The sequence below is a fragment of the Egretta garzetta genome, unplaced genomic scaffold, assembly GCF_000687185.1.
Source record: "Egretta garzetta isolate BGI_Z169 unplaced genomic scaffold, ASM68718v1 scaffold384, whole genome shotgun sequence".
Classification (NCBI taxonomy): domain Eukaryota; kingdom Metazoa; phylum Chordata; class Aves; order Pelecaniformes; family Ardeidae; genus Egretta; species Egretta garzetta.
The window spans coordinates 1621469-1631759 of record NW_009259496.1 but is presented as its reverse complement, the minus strand read 5'-3'; the positions used below and the strand labels follow the sequence as shown (position 1 = coordinate 1631759).

General features: G+C 41.7%; 1 protein-coding gene across 2 annotated transcripts in view; it reads right to left on the bottom strand.

Annotated features, from left to right (window-relative positions):
* Positions 1–1067: 1067 nt before the first annotated feature.
* Positions 1068–10291, bottom strand: part of MBD2 (methyl-CpG binding domain protein 2) — a 36899-nt gene continuing 27675 nt past the window's right edge. For both annotated transcript variants that reach the window (XM_035892954.1, XM_035892953.1), the window contains 3 exons: positions 8011–8101; positions 7085–7262; positions 1068–1111 (listed from right to left, as the gene is read on the bottom strand). In XM_035892954.1, coding sequence (XP_035748847.1) covers positions 1105–1111; positions 7085–7262; positions 8011–8101 — 276 coding nt within the window. In that variant the 3' untranslated portion in view covers positions 1068–1104. The remainder of the gene's footprint in view (positions 1112–7084; positions 7263–8010; positions 8102–10291) is intronic.

Sequence of the window (10291 nt, the reverse complement as noted above, 5' to 3'; positions counted from 1 at the left end):
AAGGGAGAGAAGGGAAGAAGGGGCAGAAACGTCAATCCTTCAAGTAGCAGGCTGGGAACATAATACTTCCATAAACAATGACTCAGGACTCATTTCTCAACTCTTAATTTTAACTTAGAAGAGAATACGATAGAATAGTTCCAGCTGGAAGGGACCTACAGCGATCATCTCCTCCAACTGCCTGACCCCTCCAGGCCTACCAAAAGTTACAGCATATTATTAAGGGAATTGTCCACATGCCTCTTAAACGGTGACAGGTTTGGGGCATCGAAAGCCTCTCCAAACCCTTCCCGAGAAGTTCTATTACCTCTGCACATACACAGGCACACAGGTAGGGCTTGGCACTAAAACCAAGAGCGCTCTGAGCCAGAAACCTCTCTGGTTTAGTGTGCATGGTCTACTTCCCCTCATCCTCAGACAGAAGGACTGAACGCGACGTATGATCTTCCGCTCTCAGGTTAGATACTTGAAAAGACCAAGCAAAGTTAACGGAGCAATATCCCACTGGAGTATCTTTGTCAGATTGGCTTTTTCCTTTTTTTTTGGGGGGGGGGGGGGGGGGGGTGTTGGAGACCTTTTAGGGTAGATCACTGAAGATCATAGCAGGAGATTCCCATCATGAGCATCATAAGGGAGACCTGAGGCAATCTCCCTCTTTCCCAGTGTAAGGGTGTGTACACCAGGAGCAACTTTACAGGAATGTGGGGCACTGAGTAGGTTTCTAAGTGCTCAGAGAACCAACTCCAAGTCCCACACGATGCGTGTGCAGGGGAAGAACCTCAAGGAGCTTCCCTGTTTCCATGTATTTAATTTAATTGCTCCTATCTACCTATTCAGTCTCACTACTAGTCAGTGATGCATTTACGGCGGCAGCAACTTCTGCTGAAACAAAGGGTTGCTTCCCTGAGGGAAGTTAATTCAAAAATATTACCTCGATATCAATGTAAATTGAAGATATGTTGATTCAATGTTTAGTTTGGAAGGTATTATTTAGCTTTCAAATGTTACCAGAAAACAAGGAGTCCTCTTTTGAAGCTTTCCCAAGAGAATACAGATTTTGCATCAGACCCAGGAGTTTTTTTACATGAAAATTCACTTGTTCTATCAAGCCCTGTTTTCCAAAAAAGAAAACATTTAAATAAAATATATGCTTAAAAATGGCCCAGAACTCATCAGAAGCAGGCAGAGGAAAACACTTGTTAGTGCTGCAAACTCCCTGTGGCTATTTAGGATGGCAGGACAGACACAAAGCACATCAAGTCCTAGAAGAGCAGGAGCGATACCCAACAGAAGCCAGAAGCCTCTGAGGAGCACCAGCCTCAAAGGCTATTCAGTTCTACGGCTGCAACCACTACAGGCAAAAAAGAAAGGAGAGAAAAAAAAAAAGAACAACTAGCAGTTCAGCACAGAACTTGTTTTCTATCTTCCAGCTGTTTTCTATCCTTGTTTTCTATCTTTAATACACAGCTTACTGTCCCAGAGCTGTTAACTTTCAATGCCTCACAAGTGATCTTTCAAACCCCAGGGCAGAGAACCGAACAAAACCAAAGATGCCTTATCTTTTGCAGAACCTGTGCGACAAAGGAGAAATAAAAGTCAGAGTAGCAAATTCAGTATTTGTTAATTGAGTGAAAAGGATTCCAAGAGCACACATAAGCTGAAATACAGCTATTTTTTTTTTTAAATCAGTAATAAAAAGCTGTCATCATCTCATTGCTGGAATACATTGTGAACTGGCCAAAGGTTATGGAAAATAAATAGTTGAAGTGTATTTGATTTTGCCCCTTTTTTGCTTTAGAATTCTGACTGTAAGACAGTAGGATCTCTCCACAATCCACAGCCTACAAACTCCATCACAACAGGCTTCAGCCTACAGCCAACAGCCATTTACACCAGCAGACCCCTTCCCTCGATTCCTGGTGGCTCCTTACCTAGGGCTCATTTAGGCTATGATGATAAATATGGACACTTAATGACAGCATTTTTTAAAAAATGCCTGAATGACCAAATCTGAGAGAAGAAAGCTGCTGGAGCATCATTATAAAGCTCCCCTTCAGAGCGTGAAGGGAATTCCAGTGAACTCAAACACAGTAAGGAGACTTCCTTACTCTTACAAAGAACGGATCACGAACGGAATGTGAATGTTCCTTGCACATGGTTCCGATCGCTGGGCATTTTAAGCGTCTCTCATGGAAAAGCTGTTCTGGGCTGTGAATATTTCAGAACATCAATGTGTATCAGGGAATGCACTTGCCAGAAAGCACACAAGAAGTTGATCTGGAACATCCTTTCTTTCCTGGTGCTTACCAAGGTCCTTCCCTGCTTTGCTCCTCACGGAGTCTGTTGTCCAGACATGGAATCTAACATAAAGGCCAGCAAGTGTCTTATGTATCAACTTTGAGGAGACGGGCACAAAACAATCACAAGCTTTACCACCTCATTAGGCTCCCTTATTCGAGATCTTCTCTTAAATGTACTTAACTATGTTGATGAAGTTTTGAAAAACAGATGCCCAAGCACAAGCTCAGCGTGTCCTCGATTTCAGAATCATTACCCTGATTTGTAATGAGCCCCTTCCTACCCTCCCGGACATAGGACTGTAGTATTTAACTCTCACAATGCACAGAGGTGACCGCCAGTTTTCTGTATCTTGGACTAGCTTCTGTTATTAAGGGCCCAGGTTCCCTACCTACAGCGTATGTGGCCTTCTCCAGAGGTTACTCCCAGGTCTTGCTTCCCAAACTCACGAGAAGACAGAGCTTTCCCCAGTTATCTCATTTCCAGATTTTCAGCCAGCTAGTTGATCTCCCAGGGAGCAACAACTAAAAAATAATTCACAGCGCTCGCAGTCCTGAAGAGCCTGGTCTTCTTAAGTATTAAAAACATAGCTCTTTTTATATAAGCAATATGACTTTTAAAGCACATGAACTACCAAGAGCAAAAGTTTAAGAACCAACAGCAAGAAAACACTACTAGTAAAAGTTGCTCATCTTTAACACGAAGTAAAACTCTAGGACTTAAGAGTATCTCCGTTCAACTTGGTTAATTTGACTTCTTACGCTAATTCACAGCAATATTCAGTAAAACTACTTCAGCCCATTCAGTCCACGGGGTTAGCAGTGCTGCCAGGGAAGGCAGGCGTGCTGCTCACAAGTGCCTGCTCTTTGCTACCGGCCCTCAGCCCTTCAGCTCCACAGCTCCCCGGCACCATCCTGGCGATGGAGCTCCCACGCAGCAGCAGCCCGTGCCGATCCTTCTCACCTCCCCAGCAAAATCACTCGCTACTGAGCAGCTCCCTGGCTACGTGCTCTTTTCGGCCTTCCTCCCAGCAAGACACAATCCTCATCCTTCAGTTTAAGTACTATTGCCTTCAAAAATAAGCTAAAATTAAAGACATGTTCCCCCTAACGCAGAAACCCACAAGCCTCTAGTTCCAATTCAGACCTTATTTTCAGCGGAGAACTGCTTCATACAACAAGGATTGTGCGTGGCTCTGCATTCAGATGATGTCCTTAGTGCTTAGAACGATTTTATTTGTCCTCACCACTTGCACTCTTCTCAGCCCACACAACTAACTGATGTGCACGCTTTAAAGACGAGCGTAATTCCACACTACCATCTGCAATCAAACTACGATACCGTGCCAACCTCCCCCCTGATTTCTCCATCTATTTTTCTATATTGTTAAATCTATCAAGGCTCTATTTGACTTAGTTCCGTATGTGCTGGCACTGCAATATCTCCTCTGTCATCAATTGTGTATAGCTCTAGTAATAGCATTTAGCTGCAGCAGACCCAGAGGCATCTTTACATTTAAAATTGGTGTTAGATTGGATGGGAAAAGTCCCCAGAACCAACCTGTCCTTGTCTGAACACCGGTTCCACCTCCCTGTGTGTCAGGAAGGAGGCAATACCCCTGCTCTTCCAGCACAAATACAGTATTTTTTTGAGACACTCCAATTGAGAACCATCACCATAAGTGCTTACAGTAACATTTACCCTGTTTTTATGAAAAACATACTCTAGAGCTTCTCAGCAGCAGGGATTCCAGAAGTCTTCTGCTAACCAGATCTGAGATGCACTGCTGAAAGGAGAATTAATTACTAGTATGCTGTATTACATTAAACTCAGGTTTAGAGGCATCTGCTAATTCCCCCCCCACACACACACATACACCTCTCTAACACATCACTTCCAACAGATCTTTCCCATCTCCTCCTCCCCTCCCAGCAGAAGCTAACCACTCTTGAGACACCATACTCTAAAGGGTAATTACTGAAATTCTCAGATGCCTAGTTACTGTGCTTTCCTGACATACTCCGTATTAAACTTGCCTTCAGATCTGGGGTCAGAAAGTTTATCTCCCAGCCAAGATTGATAAGGATTATTTAGGGGTTTGCCTTCCTGCAACACACATCACTTTACCTTACAATTTTCTTATTCCTCAGACTGTGGAAATATTCTCGGTCTCTCACTTTCTCCCTCCGGCACATTATAGTTCTTGTGGCTTTGGCCTGTCGTACTTGAAGTGAGATTTGTATAGGGTATTGAAGAATACTGTGAGGGACTAAGCTACTACCTTGGACCAAGGTTCATATAGTTTAAGATTAAGGCATTCTTAAACCCATGCCAAACAAACTTAGAGAGCATTAAACTTGAATTACTCCCCATTCCTGTCTCATTGTAAATACAGCTTGGGTTTTGGACAGATTAACAAGTACTTCTTCTTACCCACTACTGTGCAGAACACGACACAGCCAGACTTACTACATTAATTGTTATGCTTTGGTAAATTTAACAGGTTATGGCTACCCATAAGAAAAAGCAGAAGTCCCATGACCCTGCTATTTGAAAAGGGCAATTGTCAAGATACCCGAGAAAGCTCAGGAAAAAAACCCTACTGGGTGATGGTAAGTGCTCCGCAAAGGACTGAGACTGAGCAAGAGAAAGGGCTGTTGAAAACTAAAAGGTGGGATTTTCAGAAACAACTTACATGCTTTAGGAGAAGAAATCCCCTCAAAACTATAAGCTTTAGAAAATCCCACTGAAGAGAGAGACAATTCAAAAGAATGACAGACTGGACTATGAAGCAGAACAGAGCTGCGAGGCAAAAATGAATTTGATAATATACTGAAAAAGTTCATCCACCTAAGCACAACTGGAAGAAACAATCCACCTATTTGCTATTTTCAGAAGATGCCATTCTCCAGGTCATCCCAAACGAGAGAAACTGGTTAAAGCATTTATCCAGCAGAGACACAAAGGCTGTCAGTCTTGGCCTTTCATGGAAATGGAGGCAACTCAACAGTGCGGCTGCAAAGAACGCAGCTAGATGCTGGTCAGGGAAGAAGCTACGAACAGAAGCTGCAAAGCAGCAGTGTCAAGATAAATGATCTCACAGATTCAGAATGGGAGAAGACCCAGTTAATGGGGAATTCTAAAAGCCTGCCTCAGGAGGCTAAGATTTGGAGGTAAAGACCACCAGGAACCACACCATACTCCTTTTGCACACTTACCTTTCACAGGACTCGCATTAAGAAGCCCAGAACTATTCAGAAAGTGTATCCCACAACTAAGAAAAAAATAGGTGTTTGTCCCTAGTGATAAGGAAGCACGGTTGTTTCTTAGCCATGTGTTTATAGGAGGTTTTCCCAGTGAAGGTGCTGAAGCAAAAGACGAAATTTTGCATTTTACTCTGATTAGGAAAGAGATTTACCACCATTACATGACCAGGAATACTTCAGGTTGAACACTGAGTCAAGCTGACAGCTATTTTATTAGATGCACACAACTGCTCTAATTTCCCTGAAGAATTTATAGTGCAGAAGAATATCTGCTGGCACCTGACCAGATATCCTTAATGGCAAACTCTTCCTTAGCATTACCTAAGTTCAGAAAGCAATGGTACTGCTTTCCTCAGTGATAACAGGCGCCGTATTCTGATCCTACTTCTTCATGCCCTGTGTTTTCTGGATGGCCTTAAAATGAAGCCAGCTTCACACAAACAGTATGAAAAGGTAACTTCTAAGAATATTTAATCCTTTTGTAGTGAGCTGCCTGTGAAGTCATGAACCAGAAGAGACACTGAACTAGCAGCATATTCATAGAAGTAGAGCTGCTCCCATTCAGAATCCGCGTCCTCCCTGAGTTGCCAGTACTGTCTGACACCAGAATCAGAATCTGCTTTGTAAAAACAACCGAATGACTGATAAGACAAAAAAAAAGAAATTTTGCTTCCAATAAATAATAAACATTGTCAAACACGCTAAGAAAGCTTCTCATCGTGCCCTGTAACTTTCTGTAACAAAACAAGAAGAGTTTACCTTGCAAAGGCATTTCAAGTCAATGTTTAAGAAAATAAAGCAAGTCCCTGAGCAAAGGACTGGGAATCGGATAATTCTATACCTCAACATCAGCTCTGCTGAAGCTTCAGCTAGCCGTTGTGTCCTGTGTCTTGCCACACTCTGGCCATTAGTCAATGCAACAAGAAACCTCTCTCTTCACTCAGTCCTAACCTTGAAATTCAGTGCTGAAGCTTCCGCTTTTAGTACCCAAAAAAAGGACGAGTCTTTCTTTGAAACCAAAATCAACCGTGCAGCTATTAAAACCCAAAATCTTTGCCCATATGTGAATAGATCTATCTGTGCTCTTCATATCATATCCCAGTCTCCCACTTTAAGAGAGCATATTAGCTGCAAAGCTATACGCTATAGGGGAATACTCTTATTTTCCTTTGTTGAAATTACTTATTTTTTAACTGAGATCAACACATTAACTTGAGCAAACCAGAAATGGGAAGGAAGAAAGCCAATATTGCTCATGACTATAGCTTAATGTTTAGGGCACTCTCTTGGGAAAGAAAATGTGGATTATGATTCATACCTTAGTGAATATTTTATATTACTATTTTGACCACAAAGAAAAAAAACAAGGTTTCATTTTTTCCAGTTATGGAACTAACCAATAGGTACAAGAGAAATGTTCACGCTTCTCTTCCCTTATCTCCAGCACTGCACTAAGCCAGGAAGCAATCTACTTTAATTGAACTTGCTTTTCGTTTCCCTGAAGACTTTATGAAACTTACCTAATGTCATCGTCTGTGACTATGAAAGCTTTGCAGAGGGGTTGAGATGTATTAAGCCAGACGGCTGGGTTCTTCTCAACAGCTGCAGAGAGCTGCCCCGTGATAGGCGCAGAACTGGTGTGCAAAGCACTAGCAACAGCTGATAACAGGGTATCGTCATTGTTACCTGGGCCAACTCCTGAAAGGAAGATAACTGAATAGTTACCGTTTGCATTTCACATGTAACTTCCAGCAGCAGAGCTCGTCTCGCTTCGTGAGGTTATGTACACTGACGATGTAGCTGCCACCAGAGACGTGATTGTCTCATCTAAACAGTTCAATGCAAGTTCTTAAAAATGGCTTTGTAATAGCACAGTTCTCATTTAAGTCTAAGCTAGCATTTCGAAAGGCATCTCATTTCTAAAATTGGCTAGGGTTGTTGCTGACACTAACAACTACAATATCGTCAATTTTTTGATCAATATGATCACATCATAAATTTATCAGTCACATATTGAAATCGTTTCTTTGCAGCTTCACGGTATTAATCTGCACCAGCACAGTCTTTGCTTTAACACTACAAGGTACTAAATTAATTCTGGAAAATAAACGCTGGAGATTCTTACAACACTCAAATTCCCAAGAAAATCTCCCAAGCAGTGGAACGGAAGTTATTAATTTTGAGCTATGACTCGAACATATTTCAGATCAACTTTCACCAATAAGACCGCAGTTCTGAAGTGTGGTTTATATTAACTACATAAATGAACTAAAAATAAACATCAGTTTGGAGGCTGAGGTATTTTCTGAGCAAGAATATTTACAATTTGAAGTTTACTTAATCTGACCGTAAACTGAAAAGTTGTTAAGAGCATGAAAAACTCTGCCCTTTTTAAGCACAAACAACTTTGTGGATCTGAAACAACTGCAATAACTGAACACAATACCTTGAAGACCTTTAGGTAGCTCCATGGATTTTATGATTTGTTCACTGACATCCGATGCGCTGAGGCCTTGTAGCCTCTTCTCCCAGAAAAGCTGAAAAAGAGAAAACAAAATTGCTCATTAGAAATAATATTAAAAAAAACCCCACCTAAATCAGCTCATGGAAATAAAACAGCATTCATGATCAAACCAGCATCAGAACAATAACAGACAGGCAGTGCCTAGCAGCTTACAAAACAATCAACCTAACAGTCACGTAAGGTACCAAAAAGGTAATATCCTATCTGCTGGTGGAGTTTTAGTCATCAGGGACATGCTTGCATGGCACCACAAAGCGTGCGTTGAGGCACTGGAGGCAGCTCTGTACATTGGAGCAGTACAGCTGCCCCAGCACTAATCCTGACCAGCAGCTGTGCCCCTGCAGACCCACGCTGGCTTCCTGACCTGGCCTCTTCCAATGCCGTAGAGACCTCTTGACTTATCTGGAAACAGAAGCAAATCTTTCCAATTTTAGGAAGATACATGAACTAAATTCACACTCATTTTACTTTCTACTGCTTTGTTTATTAGGTGGGAACGTGTTTCCATTTCTCACAGAAACCAATTTCTTGACCCAAGAGGTTTTTGTTTAACAATACAGATTTCCCTACTCATATCTTACTGGCCTGAAGATTCATCCTGAAGTTCGGGGCTGGAGATGAGCCACACCTGTTCTTTAAAATGGGCCTTTTCTATTTAGCAAGATAGCGACGAAAGCTTGTTAAAAAGTTGATTCCTATTCCACGGGAACCTACATGTTACAAATAATCTTAATAAGGAGGTAAGCAAGAACGTAGCTATGCAATTTCCTGTGGAAAAGGCATTCAGAAATAGTTTGATTTTTCTGCAGGATATGGGGGAGGAAAAAAAAAAAAATCTATTTCTTTTCATGCCTGCAAAAACTGAGACAAAAAATTAGACAAGCAGTTATTCTCATTCCTAGGAAATTCTTTGTTGCAGCTGGGTGCCCAAAAGCCTCAGGTTAAGATAGGGCTTTCGAATGTCACATTCTGCTCTAAAACTGGAAGTGAAACAGCCAGAGCATCCTCTTTCATGTTCTGCGGAAGCTGTATCGCTAGTCACACATCACAACTGAAGCACTGTACTTCAGTGATTCTTATTCAGAAAAAAAATAACGTTTTTTCAGTTACAGAGGTAGTAAAGGCAAAGAAAAAAGCAACAAAGAACACCTACTTTAGCATCAGGAGTATACTACTGACTGAAAATAAAGCATGCGGTTATGCTAAGAAAAACACAATATTCTCCACAACATGTCTGCACAGCTTTATAAATCAGTAGGTTGAATGATACTTGTGCTGCCTGGGAGATTACTATATCACTTTATAGAGATCGACTTATTTAAGCGCTCTGGACAATAGGACACATTTGTAAGTGAGTTTAGATCTAAGCAGCTTAGAAAACCCACACAGGATCGCCTAAATAAGCTCTCCAACTTTTTTGCAAACTCTGACTACATTTCACACGTTCTTGACACCTCCGTGACTTGACACCTTTTTGAAAATACCCGTTGCCACCCGTGTCTCATTTTACTAGAGCCACTTAAACTTCAAATGCTTCCCGTAAATGGACTCCTCGCTCTAACCAGTATTAATTTTCAACATTCCGACCCAGGTTTGAGCTACATTGTTAGCTGAGTAGCAAGGCACCTCTTTCTCCTGTTGAACGTTAAATGTTTAGTACCTTGAGTCATTCACCCCTGCTGTTTACCACTGTTGCTAAGCCCTCACCCCAGGAAAGCACTCTAGATGTCTTGTAGCCAGCCTTACAGCTCTGCGGATGAAGCCGCAGCGCCTTAAAGCTGACTCAAACGCTAAAGAAATCCTTCGTTACAAAGGCAAAACCAGCAACTCCCTAACCAAACTCCCAAAGGAATGTAAGGATTCAGATAAATGAAGTCAATGTAAATTCCTACCATTTCAGTATTTCATCGCTGGGTTGGCTTCCCATCCTGATGAAGTCTCTACAAAGCTTATTCATGTTTTCCACTCTTAAAAGAATACACCCTTTCCCTCTCATCGACTTTTAAACAAAAGGCCCACCAACTCCAAATCCAAGCTATGTTTTTATATGCTACAGGTAAACCTAAGAACAGCCTCTGCTTATATAGGATAAAATTAATTGGTCTACAGCAGCAAACCCACCACCAAATACAATTGAATATTACTGGGTTTTGATTCTTCGGTTCCCTACTCAAATCAACCCAGTACACATCACGGAGGGAAC